At 40.2% G+C, this 20,536-nt stretch overlaps 1 protein-coding gene across 1 annotated transcript in view; it reads left to right on the top strand.

The window, feature by feature from the left end:
* Positions 1–20,536, top strand: part of Nalcn (sodium leak channel, non-selective) — a gene marked incomplete in the record, with an annotated part of 412,798 nt that overhangs the window by 308,358 nt on the left and 83,904 nt on the right. The window contains 1 exon segment of the mRNA XM_017794878.1: positions 6,191–6,264. Within this exon segment, the coding sequence (XP_017650367.1) occupies positions 6,191–6,264 (74 nt within the window).

Below are 20,536 nucleotides of genomic sequence, written 5' to 3'. Positions count from 1 at the left end.
TGTGTGTGTGTTGTCAGGTGCATATGCATTTGTGTGCAATGCTCAGTCGTTAAGAGCCCTAGCTGCTCTTACAGAGAACCTGGGTGCAGTCCTTAGCACCCACATGGCAGTTAATAACCATGTGTGATTCCAGTTCCAGGGGATCTAACGCCCTCTTCTGACCTCTGTGGGCATTGCACACATGGGTATACTTACATACATGGAGGCAAAGCATTCAAATACATAAAATAAATAAATCAAAAACTATTTTGTGTATGTGCATATGTGTGTGATGCGTGTGTGTGTGTGTTGTCAGGTGCATATGCATTTGTGTGCACACGCATTTGAATGCCTGATGTTGGATGCCTTCCTTGATCATTCTCCACCTTACATATTGAGGCAGAGTCTCTCACTGCAACTCAGAGTTCCCCAATTCATCTAGTCTAGCCAGCAGCTTGCTCTGGGGATCCTATATCTGCTTCCAGAGTGCTGGAACTACAGGCAATCCTTCCCACCCATCCAGCTTTTATACCAGTGCTGGGGATCTGAAATTTGATCTTTATGCTTGTATAGTAAGTACTTTACTTACTGAGCCATCGCTCCAGCCCCCAAGGCAACTTCCTAAAAATCAAAAAGACATGAAAACAAGAACCCACACTTTTATTATTAGAGACTTCTAATGAAGAATACTACATCAAGAAATGAGAACAAGTAATAAATACTCATAAAGCAAAGTATTTGAGACAAAATATTGAAAGCATTTACCATGTACCTGAAAATATCACCCAGGAAAGATTAGAAATAAGATATACACCAGATACATAACAATTAAGTCAAATAAGTATTTTGATATTTGTTGCCCACACTGCAAGTGACCTATAAATGAGTGGAAATTAGATCATCATCAAACATCTTACAACAATACTTTGTATCCAATGAAACTATCGTAACAACAGGATGGCCATGGAAGCCAGGTTTTTCACATCCATGAAAGCTGAATTTCCAGATTACAGAGAGAAAATACTTTCCAAGAAGCTATAGTATACACAGTGCACTATGTAATTATGTTCCCATGAGCTTTTTCTGAAGAAACCACGGAAAAGCATGTCTCTGACACATTATCTGCAGAAGAGACTCAAACACTGACGAATCAGGCACCACGTGTCGGTGGGAAGCATTCTTCTGGAAGAGGTGAGATGATGAGGGTGAAACTAAAGAACAAAATACTCCTCAGCGGTCTGCTCTGATGGTGTGGGAGCACAGATGGGGCAAAGGGGAAGAATACAGGCAAATGATCTTTTAATGCCCACTGGTTTTCTTGGCCGTGTGGCTATAAATGTGTTATTCTGAGATTGTCTATAAACTATGAAATAAAATTGGTGAGTGATTAGGAGATAGTCGAATTCTGTCATCCCTTGTATCCTTGATAATCGAGAGTCTTGAAATGGGAGGGGAAAGAGAAGGAGATAGATGTAATATAGACGAGCCCATGGAAAACTTGTGTGTTCTGAGTTTACATTGAAAATATCAGATTGTTTCAGGTGAATTCCAGAAACAGTGACAAACTCAGAGACAAGGAGCTCTGCCAGAATCCAGGTTATGCTCTTGGAAAACACACACCCACGTGCTGATGGATCGATGAGCAATGGAAAACATCATTTTGCATGTGAGTGTACATGCTTATGTGAGAGCAATGGATCATTCAACCTGGGATAAGAATGAAAACTCTAATGGATTGAAATGAAATCCACCAAATACATCTAAACTGGGAGTTCATAGTGACACTGTAAATAGTCACTATAAAAGGATGGCATAAAATTGGTTAACTATTTAAAAACTAGTAAGTAAAGATCCAGAATCATGGAATTATACTGATAGATAACCAGTTAATACAGGAGGGAAAACTCCCCACTAAAGAATGATTTCATTGAAATGCAAAAAAAAAAAAAAAGATTTTTTTTTTCAAAGAGGATGAGTCTAGATGAGTCTATGCAGTGGTCACTGATGCTATTAATATCACAAAAAGAGATATGCTGGGCAGCACGTGCCTCCTAGTGACATAACATGACACCACCAAAGGCCCTGTCAGAGAGATCAAACCCAAATGCACCTGATGAGACTTGTGGATCAGCCACTGATTCACAGTAAACACAGAGGACAGAAAATTGTTAACTACCCCATGACTGTGCCCTCAGCAAACTCCACACTCAAGGATGCTGCAGGGGAAGTGTTCCCATTCTTTGACTAAAAGACCTTTCTAAAACATCAGCAAATGCCATAAATCCATTGCTGTGCTTTCCAATCCAAATTACAGTAGCTCTACAGAAACCGAGTTGGGCCTTGGTTCTTGAATGCAATTCTGGAAGCATCATTTTGCATGTGAGTGTATGTGCATATGTGAGTGCATGCGTGTGTGTGTGTGTGTGTGTGTGTGTGTGTGTGTGTGTGTGTGTGTGTGCATGCTTCTGGGTCGGGGGAGAGGGGGGACTGGGGACCGAACCCAAGATCTTGAACAATAAAGGTGGAGACGATTGTGTGTGTGTGTGTGTGTGTGTGTGTGTGTGTGTGTGTGTGTGTGACTGCATGCTTCTGGGTCGGGGGAGAGGGGGAGACTGGGGACCGAACCCAAGATCTTGAACAATAAAGGTGGAGACATCTTTTAAATTAAAAGTTTCAGTTGTTAAAAATACCACTTCTGTATTATTTGAACATTTAAATTTAAATTTTTATTTATTTCTATTCGTTAAGTCAAGGAATTGCTACCTGATGAGGTCAAGTGCTTTAGGTTTGCAAATAAAACCTTAGGACATGAAAATCTTTTCAACTCATCATTCGTTTCCAGTGAAAGCTCTATCCAAACGGGCGCCCCATCCCCTTCTTAGTTCCTGCATATGTGACACACTTAGATTCAGGATATGCGGATACTGATTACTTTCATTGCTGTAATTCACAATCTATTATCTAAAGGGCTTTGTGCATTCCTGATTTCTGGTGACTGTCAGTATCTTTTGTGGCCAGAAGAGGGCACTGCAGAGCAGCGTAGCTCTGAGTTCTTTGTGACACAATCTTAAGGACGATCTTTGTGAAAGAAAAATATGAAGCTTTACTATCACAGCAAGAAACACTGAAGAATAATGACTATTACAAGTGCAGCAATGTATATGCATATCTAGTACATTAAATAGATATGCTTTTATTCATGATATATGCACACACACACACACACACACACACTCCCTTTTCAAGAACATACCAAGCTGAATATGAAGTTTTTCTGCTTAAATACTTATTTTTCTGGTACTTCTGCTGTTGCTTGTAATACAGTTCTCAAGGAATCCCTTAAGCGTATTGATAGTGCATTTTGTTTTAATCAATTCAAATTTATTGTACTAGATATTATCCCCAAATGGTTTTCTAACATGTGGACTATGTGTTCAGTGTCAGCTTCTCCACTGTAAGGCAGTAGACAGGTACCTGAATTCAAATTGCTGCTTTATGCGGGGAAACAATTAAGGCAGCTTTGCGAGTGGTGGGATTGGCCCTCCTAACCCATGGCAGGCTGTTGTGGGCTCTCTTGTATCCTGGGCCCAACTTCTGAGACCTGACTGCATAGAGGTTACCAGAGCAGAGCTTCCCTGATATACCCTTCAGCTCTGCTATTGTTCAGCTGTGTCTCCATGCTGGGAATAGCTCCCTTGAGAGTGCTGAGAGCTCAGACACTCTGAAACTGGCTCAGTGTCCCCTCTTTAGAGGAGTAGAGAAGATGTAGGAAAGTTTCTGGAAACTTTCATGTAAGTAGCCTTCTATATACTACTGTGAATATGTACCTTCTAAATAACCGGCAGCCACGTTTGTCTCCCTGTCAATATGTGATTTTATTCTCCTGGGAGTCAATGGCAAAACAATTCAGTTTTTCATTATCTAAATAAATAAATAAATAAATAAATAAATAAGCTTTCCTCATGGGGACACGGAGAATGGCCAACATGCGCAATGATCCTAAGCTTCATTTCAGATCTACTATTCAACAAGAAAGCTATGCTGCACATTGTGGTGAGTGGTCAGTCGTGATAGCAAGAACCCGTTTGTGGGGGTCAGGGAGATGGCTAAGTGGGTAAAGTGTTTACTGTGCAAGCAAGAGGAACTGAGTTCAGATCCTTAGCACCCACATGAAAAGCTAGGTGTGATGGTAAGTATCTATAACCTCAGCACTGAGGTACAGAGACAGAAGGATCACTGGGGCTCTCTGGCTGGCCAGGATAGGCAGTCACTGAACTCCAGGTTCAGTGAGACACCCTGCCTCAAAAAACAAGATGGAGAACAGTACAGGTAGACACTTGATATTCACCTCTGGCCTCCATATATGCACTCACAAACACACACATACACAAAAGAGAAAGGAGGGATTTGTGATTCTGGTCCTTTCCAAGGCCTAGCCATATGGACATCTTGGTTAACATTACATCATTTGTTTATAGACTGGTTTGCAGATTTGAGCTCTGGAGCTTAGGGCCTCAGCTTCCTAACTGTTGGTGAAAGTAAACTAGATGACCTGCGTTTATTGAATACAGAATTTTCTGGGGCCACTTCCTTTTGTTGCCTTCAACTTTGTAACACAGTATACATAGAGTGTTTCCTCCACTTGTCCTGCCTAAAACCCCAGTCAGCATAATACTTCCGTAGATAGTTTATACCAAATTAACATGTTCTGTGCTTGCATTTCCAAGTTAACCCCTGTCCATCTTTGCCTGTAGAAATCCCTTAAAGTCCAGCACAACTTCTACTTCTCCAATGAAGTCATGGCTGACTGTTATAGGAACACTTGTTCTCCCCCAGACCAACTGGGGGGAGCCCCTTCCTATTGTGCACATAGTCTGCCCCTTTACTGCTGACTGTATTTATACTGTTCAATAACAAGGTCAAGTGTCCTAGCCTGGCCTACCACACTGAGCTCTTCAATCCCAGAACCCAAGAGCTCTGGCTCTGATCTTTCTTTTGTAACCAATGGTCACTGATATTGTGCCAAGTGCTTAGAAAACGTAAGCTGTTGGTGACAGAGTGGCTCTCTCCTTCCATCACTGGGTCCCAGTGCTGATGACTGGAAGTGCTCCACTATTTGTTCTCAAGAATCTACCCTGGATGGAGCCCTTCTTTGCTCCCTGTCTGCTGTTCTGACTACTTGGCCCTCTGTGAAAGTTGTACACAAATCTACCATGAGCCAGTGAGCATGGCAGTGCTGATTTGTGGTTAGCCTGCTGGATGTGTTTCTTAATCCTCTTCTCTGGAATAGCCTTTATCATCATCACGTAGAGGCAAACCTTGAACTTTCCTTCCTCTCACCTGTTCCTGTGCCTGAAAACAAAACAGCTCCTGAACCACAATCAAATTAGTACTGGATCACAGCTCAGGAATCTGCAGTAATATGGTATAGGTTGGAAAACATTTTACTAAAGAATGACAAACATTCCAAATATTAGTTTCAACCTTGAATTCTCTGGAAGCTAAATATCCTGTTCGGATGAAGGACAGTATCATTACACTGTACATTATCTTGTATCAGTGACAGGCACCTCCACAGTTAGTTGGCAGTTATGCCCAAATAAAAGCAAAACTAGGAAAGAATCTTAATCATTATGTTAAGTAAATAAGCTAGATGCAGAAAGACAAATATATTTTTCTCTCATATGCAGAATTTAGGCTTAAAATTATAGATGTGTGTGACTGAATATACATATATTTGTGTATATGTGTATCTGTGTGTGTCCATGTACCATGTTAATTTGGTATATTATATCTATATGAATGTGTGTGTAGGTAATGAAACTAGAAAGGGAATCATAGGAGGGGAGGAAGTAAGGGAGAGGGAAAAGAGAAGGTAATAAAATCCGTGTGACATGGGGGAAGGAAGAGGACCAGTCATAGGGGAAGTACAGAAAGTAGACACCAGGAAGAGGAATGGGTTTTAAAAAGTACACTAACACATTAAGTATGAAAATGCCGTGAGGAAGCCCATTTTAATATGTGCAAACTTAAAGTTTTAATTTTAAAAAGTAAAAGCAAAAAAGAATGTTAAATATTAGAATCAATTTTTGGTGATGCTTATGTGAAAATTTTTTCATAGTTAGTGTCTTAATAATGTCATCTGTTCATGAGTATTAAATACACTATTCATTTGTATTCCAAAACTAAAACAACTCTTAATAATTTTCAGCTTCGCAAGTCTGTTTTCAGCATCAGAGCAAGGAACCTTCTGGAAAAGGAGGCTGCAGTCACAAAAATCTTAAGGTAATACTAATAAACATTGGTACAGTCTTAACACAAGTAAGATTATATCAAGCAAAAAGAAAGAGCCTTTCTTAATGAACTTATTTTCTGGACATCAATATTTACTTTATGCTCAAGAGTAGATTTCAGCATCTCCGTAAGCACAAATAATGTCAAAGACATGACTAATATCTGTCTGGAAAACAGCATTTTGCAACAGGCCTTGTCTTTAATGTATTTCAAAATAATTTTTAAGTAGATGCCTTTACAAAAAGATCAAGATTATCATTCTTAACTGTATATCTTTTGTGAATCTAAAAGAAGATAATCAAAAGGAAACAAGATAAAAGGGCAAAACTTTGAAAAATAATTATAATTTACTTATCTATTGTTACATTTATTAAGGATTTATTAAGAATTAAGGGCACATGAAGATGGGAGCCAAAGGTGGTGAGGGGACGGGGAAGGAATCTAGGGAGAGAATGGAGGGTGGATTCGATTGAAACACATTATATGCATGTATATAAAACAATAAAAAAGGAGAAAAAGTTTTTTAAAGCATACCCATCTTTGGATGACGATGAAAATATCATTTTCATGTTGCTTTCTATAATACACCCTGAAATGAAGTCTCAATAAGGAAAATTAATCCACCCACTTAACAGTGTCAGTCTGTACATTATAGTATAATGTGATCCATATAAGGTGTGAAAGCATTCAGACATCATCACTCTGTATATAGTCTGCATATATGTGTAAATGACAGGTAGCATGACCAACAAGGCTGACGGGCACCTTCATACTGGGAAGCATTCTCCAAACTTGTGGTGAGTGGGAGGAATCAGATGCTTCTTGCAAGTTCATCACTAGGAATGGTCATGAAGCATCTTTCCTATAATGAGGCTAAGTTTATAGGAGGTGAGGAACTATTTTCTCATTGTAACACTCCCTGAAATTTGTGAGGACAAAGTCCTCATGAAGACTGCTTTCCACATGTTCTCCCTCTCCATCGGCTGACTTTCAGGCATAGTCTTGATATGTTGGAGTAGCTTCTGAGAGGTGAATAAATACTGCTGGACCTTGAGTGTTCTCACTACAAAATATGATGAGACATATCATCATATGAGGTTGGCCTTGGACACTTCATGGTCTACAGGATCATTGCTTAGACTATAGCCACACCAGCAAGTTCATGGCAGGGATCCACTGATATGCTGACACACTTACCAGGAAGAGAAATGCCACTTGAGTCAGAAACTATTCACAGGTGTAAATAGTTCACTGTGAGTTTAATTCAGAGCCTCCCTATCTTTCCTTCCCTGACCACAACTGTCCTTCAGCAAGCCTTCTGTGCCTGGGGCACCCAGAGGAGATGCTTGTGTCAGGGATACTCAACAAGATTCCTGTGCCTAGGCTACACAGTGAGCAAACCAAGCCCAAGGTAGACAGTGAGTAACTCTTTTCCCTGGGTACCCAGCAAGCAAGTCATACCCAGGAAACTCAACAAATAACTGTGCCCTGGGTAACTTAGGATTTTCCACAACTGAAATAGGTACACAACTTATGAGGAAATAGTCCTAGGCCTCGCCTCCTTATGTATTATATGATGGCTAATAATTATTGTTAACTTGGCAGGATCTGGAATCAAGTAGGAGGCAATCCCCTGGGTATGTGAGGGAGTTTCTAGGTTCAGTTAACTAAGGTGGGAAGACCTACCCTATGTGTGAGCACCGCTATTGCATAGACAGGTCCCACACTACATAAAAAGGAGAAAGTTGGCTGAGCACCAGCTTTCATGTCTCTGCTTGCTGGCTTCAGATGCAATGTGACCAACGGCATGAAGCTTCTGCCACCATGACCTACCTGCCATGATGGACCATAACTTCTAAATGTGAGCCAGAATAAACCTTTCCATCCTCAAATGGCTTTTGTCAGAAATTGTGTCACAGCAATGAGAAAAGTAACTAATTCACATTCTCATGAGGGGCTGGCTGCTTCTGTTTTCCCATCACCCCCTCCCTGCTTTCTCATTTTTCAGTTTATAGGGTAAGGAAAACACTCATGCATCTATGAACCGTGGTATACATTGATCTGAGATTAAGCCTCCAGGAAGCTAAACAAAAAGACATGGCTTTTCCAAGAGGTGAGTCCTCTTGTACACTATTTAAAAAAAATACATTTGACAAATTTTTCAAAACCTCTTAAGAATTTGTTTTATTTAGAGTTAAGCCTGACAAAGACATCATGTCACAAAGTATATGTGAACATGTCATTAGAACTGGGAAAAAGTCACACTTTTTCTGATAAGTTTAATAATGAAAAATGACTTACTGGGCACACAGCACACAACACTGAATGAACCAGATGGATGAAATGGACCATGCTTTCACAAAATTCTATTCAGTCCTACATACAACAATGCTGCAAGGGAAATTTAACAGTTTATTTTTAAATATGCAGAAGTTTTGGAGTTTTGTTTGAAAGAAGACATAATGTGAAGGAAAAAAAAAATGCTTTAAACTTTCAGGAAATATGGACCCTTCAAACTTGCCCAACAATTTAATAAGATCCCAAGAGTCAGTCCTATTCACTATATCCCAGAAAGAATAAAATGAACAGAATTCCTTAGTGTTACTTTAGCTATGTTACCTTGTGAATTTAAGGAAATAAATGGCTGTAATTTGAAAATAGTGAGATTTTTAATGCAAATTAGTCTTCTTAAGAAGAGCATTTATCTTTTTTATTCTATAAAATTCTCCTCACTGTTGCACTAGTCTGCATGAATTAAGGGTGACACAAGATGTCAGCTGACAGCTTCTTTGGGAATACTTTCCTTTAACAAGATCACAGGTGGCAGTGATACTAATGGTGATGGTGGTGGTGATAGTTTACTTGCCATCTATAGAAATCTATCAGAAAGCCAAGAACAGCCTGGGTCCCTGTCTGTGGGTCCATAGACATTTGTAATGTTTTCCAATGAATCACAGCAATGAAAAAGAAGCATAAGGTGAGAAGATGTTCTAGTTTCATTTCTGTTCCTGTGATAAATACTGCAATAGAAATCGATGTAGGCGAGAAAGGTTTATTTCAGCTTATAATTCTATGTTACTGTCCATCATTGTAGGGAAGTCAAAACAAGAACTTCAAACAGCTGGTCACACCACATCTACAGTCAAGAGTAGAGATGCTTCTTTCTTATCTGCTTGTTTGTATTCGGCTAGCTTTTACCACTTGCATATATAGTTCAGGGCCCACTGCCTAGGGATGGTGTCACCAACAGTGGGCTGGATCTTCCCTCTACAATTAATTTAATTAAGACAGTCTCCCACATATTCCTTGGTAAATCCTCACACACGGATATGCCCTGTACCTGTCCAATGTAGACAATCCCTAATTGAGACTCTTCCCAGGTGAATCTAAGTTGTGTTGAGTTGACAATTAAAGCTGACAACCTCAAGAAGGAATTAAAAGAAAGAGTAGGAAAATATTAATTCTTGCCCCAAGAAAATTGATTCAACTTATCTCCTATAAATGGAAGAGTAAGAAGCATATTCCACACTGTTGTGTCTCCTCCCTCCATGGACTCTACACTTCCCTCTGCCTATTAAACACTCCCAGGACCCCGAGCAACTCAGACTCAACCTCTTCCAGAATCATTTGCAATTTGTAAGAAAGCTTTGAACAAAGGGAAGGGTTGAGAGATGGGCAGAATTCAGTCTTCTGGTAAATGGATCTATCCTAGTGCATACTGTAAAAAGTCTGATGGAGAGTGTTGTCTTAGTGTTTGGTCATTCCATTTTTATAATATTTTTTTTCTCTTTTAAAAATATAGCTATTGTCTTTGTCTCCTCTAGGAGGTTCCTCTGCCATGAAGGTGAATCTAGGGAAGCATGAGAAAGGGCTGAGCTGGTTGGTTTGGATGACTTCTGTCTTGATTTGAGAGCAGATAGGAATAAATTAGAAAAACTGTGACTACAGTATGAAATATGAGTATCTTAAAAGTAACTTTCAAAAGGTAACAAATATTGGGGGAGATAAAGCAAAAATCCCCAAAGTATCTGGAGGCATGACTGTGGGATAGGTAATTTGTGTATGAATTCCGAGTTGGCTCATTTGCTTCATAGAGCATAAAGATGGTGGGCATCGTACCTATTCCTTGGGCATCTCAAATAATTCATCCTCCATTCCCTCATCACCTTTACCATGGGAAATTTCTAGAAAGGTTATCTGAGTAACTGTTTGCTTGCTTGCTTGTGTGCTTGCTTGCTTTCTTGCTTGCTTGAGACAGGGTCTCCCTGTAGCTCCAGCTGACCTCACTATACAGACCAAGCTCACCTTAATCTCACAGAGATCTACCTGCCTCTGCCCCCCACGTGATGGGATTATAAAAATGTGCCACCACCACCTGGCTCCTGAGTGACATCATAATGGAGCAAAGTGAAATTTAGTTCTTACTCTAGAGGAGATGACAGTGTTCATAGCTTGTCAGTAGGAATGGCTATCTAGTAGAAAAGGATGCTGGTGGGCTGAAGAACTGACAGATTAAACATGCTGCCTGATGAGTTTGGAGCTGATGAGGGTACACATCTAGTAACAGGAGACTGTTGCTGAAAAGAAGGAGAAGATCACATGCCAGGCATGTCTCCACTGCTTCTTTTCCACCCACTTTAGTTCAACATTTCAGTTATCAGTTACTCTCAGGGAGTGTATCATTCTGTTTTTTTACTTTCCTTCTTGATTTGGGCAGTTTCTTGAAAAGGAAAAACTAATGGTAACTTTATACCACATAATACCTTATGTTACTTAACCTTGTAACCAAGTTAATCTTACATTTGGAACCCATTTAACACTATTCCAGCTTGTTTACAATATAAACAATATTACTAAGCCTTGGGTTCCTATTATAAGCTAAATATATACTCTTAATCCCTCATGACCCTTCCTTGTCCCTGACCCAGCATAATGTATGTGTGTGTACCTGTGACAATATCAAGCTCTGAAAGCAGTATCATAGGAAGCAACAAGTAATTCCCCAATTATGTTGCAAACAACAGGTGGGATTAGATTGAAAATGTCTGTTTGTGGTTGTGTGTGCTGCTCTGGGTCAGTAGGGGGTCTGTTGTAGTTTGCTTCTCAATTGCTGTGACAAAATATTCTGACCAATACCAACTTAGGGAGAAACAGTTTTATTTGTCTTACATCTTCCAGGTCACAGTTCATGAAGGAGCCCAAGGTAGGAACTCAGGGCAGGAACCTGGAGTCAGGAGCTGGAACACAAGCCATGGAGGAATGCCGCTTACTGGCTTACTCCCCGGTCTCTCCTCAGCCTGATTTCTTATGCAACACAGGCCCACCTGCCCAGGGGTGGCACCACCCACAGTGGGCTGGGCCTACTACATCACACAACAATCAAGAATATGCCCCACAGACCTGGCCACAGGCCAGTTCAATGGAGACAATTCTCCAGTTGAGGCTCCCTCGACCCAGGTGTGTCAAGTTGACACTAAAGCTATCCAGCACAATTGACCCCTTGCCAACTTGACACACAAACACATCACTATTAAACCATAACCTTTCCAATGCTTTTCCCCAAGACATGATGTTAACATTAATATCACAACATAAGACAGTACAACCTTAAAAACCCCACAGTCCACAAAAAGTCCAAACACTTAAAAGTCCATAGCCTCTTTCAAAAGTCTCTTAACTGTGGGTGGGCTTCTGTAAAATCCAAAACAAGTACTGTCTTATTTCAAAGGGAAGAATTGGGCACACCTAAGCAAAACCAAAGTCCAGCAAAGTAGCTCAAGGCTGGACATCTGGGATTCACTCATGATCTTCTGGGCTCCAAAGGGTTTTGGCTGCTCCACTTCTCTGACTCTGCTATCCACAGCACACACAGCTCATTTCGCAGATCAAGGCCAGCTCCATTCCACACCTACTGCTGTCCATGGTGGTCCTCTCATGGTCCCAGCATCTCCAAAAAGCTGGGATCTCCACTGAAACTGAGGCTACACCTTCACCAATGGCCTCTTTTTGCCTCTTGGGGTGCAAAGCTTCAGACTGTCTCCATGACCCCTTCAATCCTGGGGTCTTCTCTGCAACTGAAGCTGCACTTTCACCTATGTCCTTTCCTGGACTCTCAGAGTGTCAAGCCTCAGCTGCTCTCTGTGACCCCTTCAAGCTTTCAACACCAGAACCATACAGGAGACTCTTACACATTACCAAGTCCTGCTTCCTGCTTGAGATAGAGGTGTGGGTTCCCTCTGTGTGCTGACCCTGAAGAAATACCTCCCAGAAGACTTCACCACAATGATGCTGGTCTCTTGTTACTTACAGCTGATTTTTCAACTCCAGCTAACCAGCATCAATTGTCCCAGTAAAGCAAAGGTTTTATTTCAAGTTCTGGTCTCTTCTTAATCACAGCTGATTCTTCAGCCTCAGCTGACTGGAACCCACAGATTCTCAATTCAAAATATCACACAATATTTTGATAGCCCTGATAGTCTCCACTTCCCTCTGAAGCTTCACAAGCCAGGCCTCTATCATCCACAGCTCTTTCGACATAACTGTTCTAAGCTCCACAGCTACAAACTCTAAGCACACAATGGCTTTTCCAGCCCAAAGTACCAAATGCTTCCACAATCCTCCAACGTCAGGTCTGTCACAGCAATGCCCCACTCCTGGTACCAATTTCTGTTCTAGTTTGTTTCTCAATTGCTGTGACAAAATACTCTGACCAATACCAACTTGGAAAGGAAAGGATTTATTTGTCTTACATCACCTGGGTCACAATTCATGAGGGAGCCCAAGGTAGGAGTCCAAGGTAGGGCAGGAATCTGGAGGCAGGAGCTAGAGCACAGGTCATGGAGGAATACTGCTTGTTGGCTTGTTCCTCCAGTCCCTGCTCAACCTGCTTTCTTATGAAATACAGGCCCACCTGCCCAAGGGTGGCACCACCCACAGTGGGCTGGACCTGCCCCACAGACATGGTCACAGGCCAGTTCAATGGAGGCAATTCCCCAACTGTGAGGCTCCCTCAACCCATGTGTGTCAAGTTAACACTAAAGCTATCCACCACAGGGTCAGAAAGGAAAATCATCTAAGACAAGTTCCAATTTTCCTTTCCCAAGTCAGCTAGGTATACTATTTGAATAAAAGACAGAGCAAGTCTTTTGTTCAGAGAGCACTTCCAAGAGAAATCAGAAGGAACCAGTTCTCAAAATGGATTGGACTCACTCTTGGTTCTGACCAATGCCAAGGAGTCAGGCTATCTTTGTTTAGTTACTACCATAATGTGACAACTCTTCACTGCATGCCACCACCTTCACACAGGAGGGTTTTTTTTATTGTTTTTTTAACCATATACATGCATTCTCTTTAAAAATAAATATAAATATAACAGTTTTAGAAACAGCAGTAAAAAGGCTGGGGGATGACTTAAGTTAGTAAACAAGGATGAGGACCTTATATCAGATCCCCCATCACCCACTTAAAAAGCCAGAACTGGCAGCATGCGTATGTAATCCTAGTACTTCAGAAACAGAGACAGACAGATCTCTGGGAACTTGCTGGCCAGTCAGTCAAGCTGAATCAATGAGCTCCAGGTGGTTCAATGAGAGACCTTGTCTCAAAAAAATAAGGTAAAGAATGACCTAAGAAGATACCAGACATTGATCTCTGACCTCTACATGCACATAAACCCATATTACATATGCATACATATACATATACCACACCATACACATACTTACAAAACTATAAAAAGAAGAAGAGAGAAAGATGAAAAGAAGGAAAGGAAGAGGGAGGAGGAGGAGGAGGGGAGGAGGAGGAGGAGGAAGAAGAGGAGGAGGAGGAGGAGGAAGAAGAAGAAGAAGAGAGAGAAGTGTTTGGAATGATAGACACTGGTAAGCAGGATCTTAGCTGGCCTCTTGATGCATTCTGATTATAGCAATTTGAATGACCAGAGAAGAATGATCCCACAGTCTATAGTACAGATAAATGAGCTGAGGAAAAGAGTCTGGAGCTAAAAATAAGGATTATGACTAAGTGTAGTAACCTCCCCTTCTTGGGCGTGTTAAGTCTTCTTAAAGTAAGGTCTGGCTTTAACATCCTCAATAATGAAAACTGCGATGCTGCTGTGGCCACAGTTCTCAGAGGACTTACATTTCCAAATACCTATCTTCCACTTGAAACAGCAAAAAGTATGCCATATCCATTAGTACTAACAGGAAATTCCAGCCCACAGAGACAGTCCTAGAGGCTGAGAATGCCATTCTGAAAGTGCAGGTACCTATTTCCACCCACAATCATCCTTAACTCAGGCCTTCATACTTATTTTAAATTTTTCATTCATGTTTTACGAAACAGAAGTGTATTTCCAGGCCTATTTGAGACCCAACTCTTTGATAAGAAGTTATGATGTATATGATCTTAGGCCATGTTCTCACAACTCCAACTCAGGTGGCCCAACCAGCACCTCACTTTCCTCAAGACTTATCTGGAGTGTTGGGAGAGACAGCAAGTGGTCTACCAGCTCGGTCATAAAATCCAAGGTTGCTGCTCACTCTGCTGCTGTTCTGACTTGGACAATGCTGTTCAGCTCCACCGAAGACAGCTTCCTTTCAAAAACCAGTGACCTTTTCTCAGCATCAGACAAGAGAAAAAAAACAAGCAGAAATATGTTTTCAAAGCACCATCACCTCTGCAGTGCCCCTCCTCTAATTCAAAGCCCTGAAATAGAACAAAACTACATTCTCATTCTGTGAGGCTCAGTGAATAGAAAAATGTCACAGCACAAAAATTAAACATCATACATTATTTTAGAAAGTTCCTTCCTTTTGTGGTTCACTGCAGGTACCTCATTAGCCAAGACAGTATCTTTGTCATCTTGGTGAATGCTCAGTTTACATATTTGTATTCTGATATTTTGATTTATGGCACAGTTTCCTCTGTTGTATACTTATACTATTGACAGGCCAAAGAATTGTTTTTAGTTAGAGCTAAGAATGTATTTCATCAACTGTCTAGAGCTAGTCTTTCTCTTGGTTATTATTTTAAAGAAATAATTTTTATTGACTATAATGCAGCTTATATAGTCTTTAAATGTATGTGAAATCTCTCTACATTTATTAAGCTAATGTTTTTTAGATAACATCAGCTGTATTATTTTTCCTGAGAGTGCCTCTAAGTCAGTCATCCATCCATTCAGATATCTCAGTGACATCTGCCACATGCTAGCCATTTAGTCCATGTTGTATCTTCCCATTTGGCAACTTCTGCTTTTCAGAATATTGCCTCACAGATTAGCCCTGCCATTCAGCAAATTTGGGTGGGGTGAGGTTTTTCCTCTACAGTTCCCAGTATCTTCTGAGTTTGAATAGCAAGATGCCATAGCGCTGAAGAGATGAGCTGATGTGTGACTGCGTCCCATCCCCTTGGCAGTGGCTCCAACTGAGAGACACAGCACCTGAATAACCCTGAAAGTGAGAGCAGGGGCACAGAGACCCTTGAGGCCCTTGTCTGGGTCAGTCTTCTGAAACAAAATTAACTCCTTTTTGTAGTGAAATGGTTAACATTTTTAAAAATATTTGTATTGTGTTTTTGTGCATTCCATATAATAAATCTTAATCAAATTTATATTACCTCTCGCATCCTTACCCCCCCAAATCCCCTATTGGATTTCATGCATTCCGTCATACATGTTAAGTCCTCTACAGTCCAATCCTTGTATCCAGATGTCCCTCAGTGCAAAGTCATCCACTGGAGTATGGTCAGCCTATCTAGAGTCACTCCCTTAAAGAAGACCACCCTGTAGTAATCAGTTGCCAATAGTTCCTAGGCTAAGTTTGGGGCCTGCTGGCCATTTCCTTCATTCTGTGCTGGTTTTTTGTCTGATTTAGTGTGCATGCTGTCACCATTGTTTCAAGTTCCCATTGGCTTGAAAGCCTCTGTTTCCTTATGTTCATACACCAACCCCGGCTCTTACAATCTTTCTGCCTCCTCTTCACAATGGTCCCTGAGGCATGAGTGGGTGAGGTTTAATATAGGAGTCCTATCCAGGGACACACACTCTGCGGTCTCTTATTCTCTAAGACTTAGACAGCTGTGGCCTTCTGTGTCATTCACACTCTGTTGTATGAGGAAGCTTTGCTGTGAGAGTTGGAGGATGTATTTGTATTCTCTCTACCCCTTGTTCTGCTATATTCCATCGCCTTAGGTATAGAGGTTCCACTGTAGATGTGCCATTTAGGGTTGGGCATCTCTCAAATATGTATTCCCTGTGTGTGGCCAGTTTCAGAATTCTGTAATAGCCTCCATTTGTTGCAAAAAAGTTTCTTTGATGAGTAATATATGGTATGGTTATCTGAAAATATAAGGATCCATATTTAGCATACAGTAAGCAGTAACTATAGCCAATATTTAACAAGAATAATCCAAATTTTAGGAAAAAGTATCAGGAGTTAATGTCACAAATAATTATCTGTGTGATTCTATCAAAACTGCCTACTTTTTTTTCCTGAAGATTTTCTTGATACTAGTCCTGTAGACTAATTGAATGACACAATTTGGTGATAAACTGGTGACATAGATGAAAATTAGGTGTATTCAAAGAACTATAAGCTAAAATGATAAAATGTATGCATATGCACATTTGTATAAAAAACAAATATTTCAGAGTGATGACATATAAATACAGCAGTCCCCCCATATTTTGGTATATCTGCTACCGTAATCAAAATTAAAGTGGAAAATTCTAGAAATAAGTAATTTGTGAATCGTAAATTATTTTAAATTCTGTGTCACTTTGAGTCATATGATGAAATGTCTTGCCACCCTACGCCATCCTGCCTGGGACACAAGTCGTCTTTGTCCAGTGTGTCCACTACTGCATAGGCTACATCAGTCACTTAGTAGTCATCTCCACTGGTTTTCAGATTAACTGTCTCAATATTGCAATGCTTATCATAGTTACTAATGGCTCCAAACCACAAGGATCAGGGTCATGACAGAGAGGAGGCACAGGGCATAAAACACAGAAGGATAGATTAACTCTGAGACTGTGTGACAATACAACCTTGCAGGGTATATAGAAAAAACAGACTATAGGGTTTTGTATATTACCTATCTACTTGGTGTCTGGGACTATATCCTTGGGGAATGGGGAATTAAAGGAATGTGCAAGCAAGTTGAATTAAAGGAATGTATTCTAAGGATATTTTATTAGATAGGATCTTATTTGTGGTTGTCAAAATACATTTTTTTATTTAATAACCACATGATTAGAAGAAGCATTTCATTACAGCTTTAACATATTCAGTAACAATTTCCTCTACTCTACATTTTTAAATTAGTGTCTGATGTGTAGCTTATCTTCGTTTAAGCCCAATTATAATTATAATAGTGCTAAACACAAAAGGTATGATAATACAGCTATAGATTAAAGCTCTGCTATTGAATTTTTCTAAACATGAGCAGGAAAATGCTATTCACAGACTATTTTTAAGAGAAGTTTAGTTTCACCAAAATATTAATTGAAGACATAAATATTTCCCGTATTGCCTGTCCCTCCCCATAGGTGCACCCTCCCTGCTCTGAGCACACCCACCAGAGCACCACACCTGCTGCCACTGAAGGGCCTATAATTCAAATGTCATTGACTCCACAGTCCACTGTTCACATTAGGGCTCAGTCATGCTGCTGTACAACTTGGGACAAACATATTACCGTCATAGTACTGCATAGGTTCACTGAAAATCCTCAGAACCTCATTATTCTCTCCCTGTACCACTTCTCCCTAACAATCACTGATACTTTTACCCTCCCCAAAGACATACATGGACTTACATTGATACGGATATCTATAGGCATAAGCAGACATTTAGAGCATCTTTATTCATAATTTCTGCAATTTTAAAGCAACCAAGATGTTCATCAGCACATGAATGAATTAAGCCGTTAAACTTAAGCAGTGATTGTAAAGTGCTGAGGGCCTGAGTTTCATTCTCAGAAGAGAACCAAAACTATTCTCTGACCTACACACACACACATACAAACACACACACACACACACACACACACACACCATGGCAGTCACAGATGCATACCATACACCCATACACACACAATAATAATTAAAATATTTAAAAATGAAAATAGGATAAACTGTGATATGTCCTAGCAATGGAATATTATTCCATACTCAAATGTAAGGACCTTTTCAAGTCATGAAAAGATATGGAGGAAACAAAATTGCATACTGATAATGGAAGAAGTCATTCTGAAAGGCTGACCCCAGAAAAAGCAGAAATATGGAGATGGGAGGTTATTTTAACAAGATATTCCTTTATTTTATCACTGGACTATGAAGTAATAATAAAGAAAATAAAATGCATACCTATAGACAATTTGGTTTATACAGTCTCTATGACATTTGCAAAATTTTATTTTTGTTTTATTATAAAAAGTTCAAGGGCCTACAGTGATTGCTCAGAGGGTAAGAACACTTGCTCTTTAAGCAAGAGGATCCAAGTTCAAATCCCCAGCACCCACATAAATAGCCATGTATAGCTACTCATGCCTATATCAAGGGAGCATGCCTATATCTAGGGAGCTCACTGCAGGCAGTCTAGCCCAAATGATAAAGTCTTGGTTCAGTGAGAGACCCTGTCTTAGGAAGTAAGGAAAGTGACAGAAGACGACATTTTCAAACTCATGTATGTATTGCACACATGTGTACCATACATGCACCACACACACATACACACACTCCACACAAGCATCCCACACACACACACTCCAAAAAAGTTCAATCATTACATTATAATTTATATGTTTCTGAGTTCACAAAATTTGAACCGTAGTAAACACTTCGGGGTTAAGACATTTTACTTGCTGGATTTTTAATGGATGTACTAAAGGCACAATTTCTCATAATTTCTTTTTTCAATGGCATATGTATAAGGTAAAGACATTGAGGGTTTATTTTTCAACCTACAATGAGATATTTGTCACCCATGTATTTACCTACTGTCTATAAGAACATTTTTATAGATAATGGGAAAAACTAACCTGCTGTTGCTATTGGAGAGTCATATTCAGGACTGGGCTGAACAAAAAAGGAGTAGGATATTCACTCTTATATAAACGCAGCCTTTCCTCCTCTCAGCAAGAGCCCATTACCCAGGGGCTCACCCATTACCATCCGCTCCTGTCTCCACCTTGGATGATCACACTACCACTCCAGTGGAGTCAGGTAAGAGCCATTTCCAGAAAATACCCATTATCTCTTCTCTTGCTCAGTTATACAGTCATGGTTTTACATAATTGCCACTGAAGGACTATTTTCTTGTTGTCTGCTGATGTGATTACATTACATTAACCAACATCTGATAATACTTTAAAGTGTATTACCTTGTGGATCTCAGCATTTGAGTAAAACCCCTCAACTGTGATGCGCTGCGAAGTCACATTGAGGTTCCTTTGGATGGTTATGGTAATTACATTTAATACCAGATGGTCTCATGTAATCTAGCTTTTCTATAATGAGTAGAAATAATTTGAAGGCTCCAAGGCCTCTCTTTCATTGTGGAATGTGCAGGCTTTTCCCACACCCTTGTTCTGGAACATTAAGAAAGAAGGCATGGAAACAAAGAAAGGAACGAAGGACCCCTGCTACGATGTCAATAAACAACTGGTGGTGTTTAAAGGCTAATAGAACTCCAGAGATCTCTTTTATCCATCATCTTTGTGCCAATTTAAAAATATTTTTGATGGAGGATTGTCAAGAAAAATAGAGACAATTTCTTAAGACAGATGCTCTTCCCCCAACCCCTAGAAAAGTTATATATACGGCTGTCATAGAAGGAGCAATTGAAATTCCACAGCACAAAGGCAATGCAGGGAGGGAAAAAAAGTGAATCAATCTTTCATATGTTTTTTTCAAAGGCTTGGCAAGAAACCAGGGGTAATATTTTTGCAACTGGGAATGTGTGTTTGCTGAGGAATATTCCCACATTTGAATCATCATCAGGGGTCCTCATCTTGTTTTACTTTCAAAGGTAGAGAGGGCATAACATTAACCCCAACTGGGAAAAGGGAAACGCCTCACTGTAATTCTCCTCCAGGGAACAGGAATAAAGAGATTACATATGCCTACATAATGGAGAGTCTCCTCTCTCACGCAAGACAAAAGACTTCATTATTTTTCACCAGGCACTTGGAGACTTGTGTTTCTCACTTCCAGAAGTCAGGCAGGCAGTCTGTCTGTCTGTCTGTCTGTCTCTCTCTCTCT

The sequence above is a fragment of the Nannospalax galili genome, unplaced genomic scaffold, assembly GCF_000622305.1.
Source record: "Nannospalax galili isolate Female #2095 unplaced genomic scaffold, S.galili_v1.0 scaffold287, whole genome shotgun sequence".
NCBI lineage: Eukaryota > Metazoa > Chordata > Mammalia > Rodentia > Spalacidae > Nannospalax > Nannospalax galili.
The sequence above is the reverse complement of the archived record's forward strand: the minus strand, read 5'-3'. Positions and strand labels throughout refer to the sequence as shown.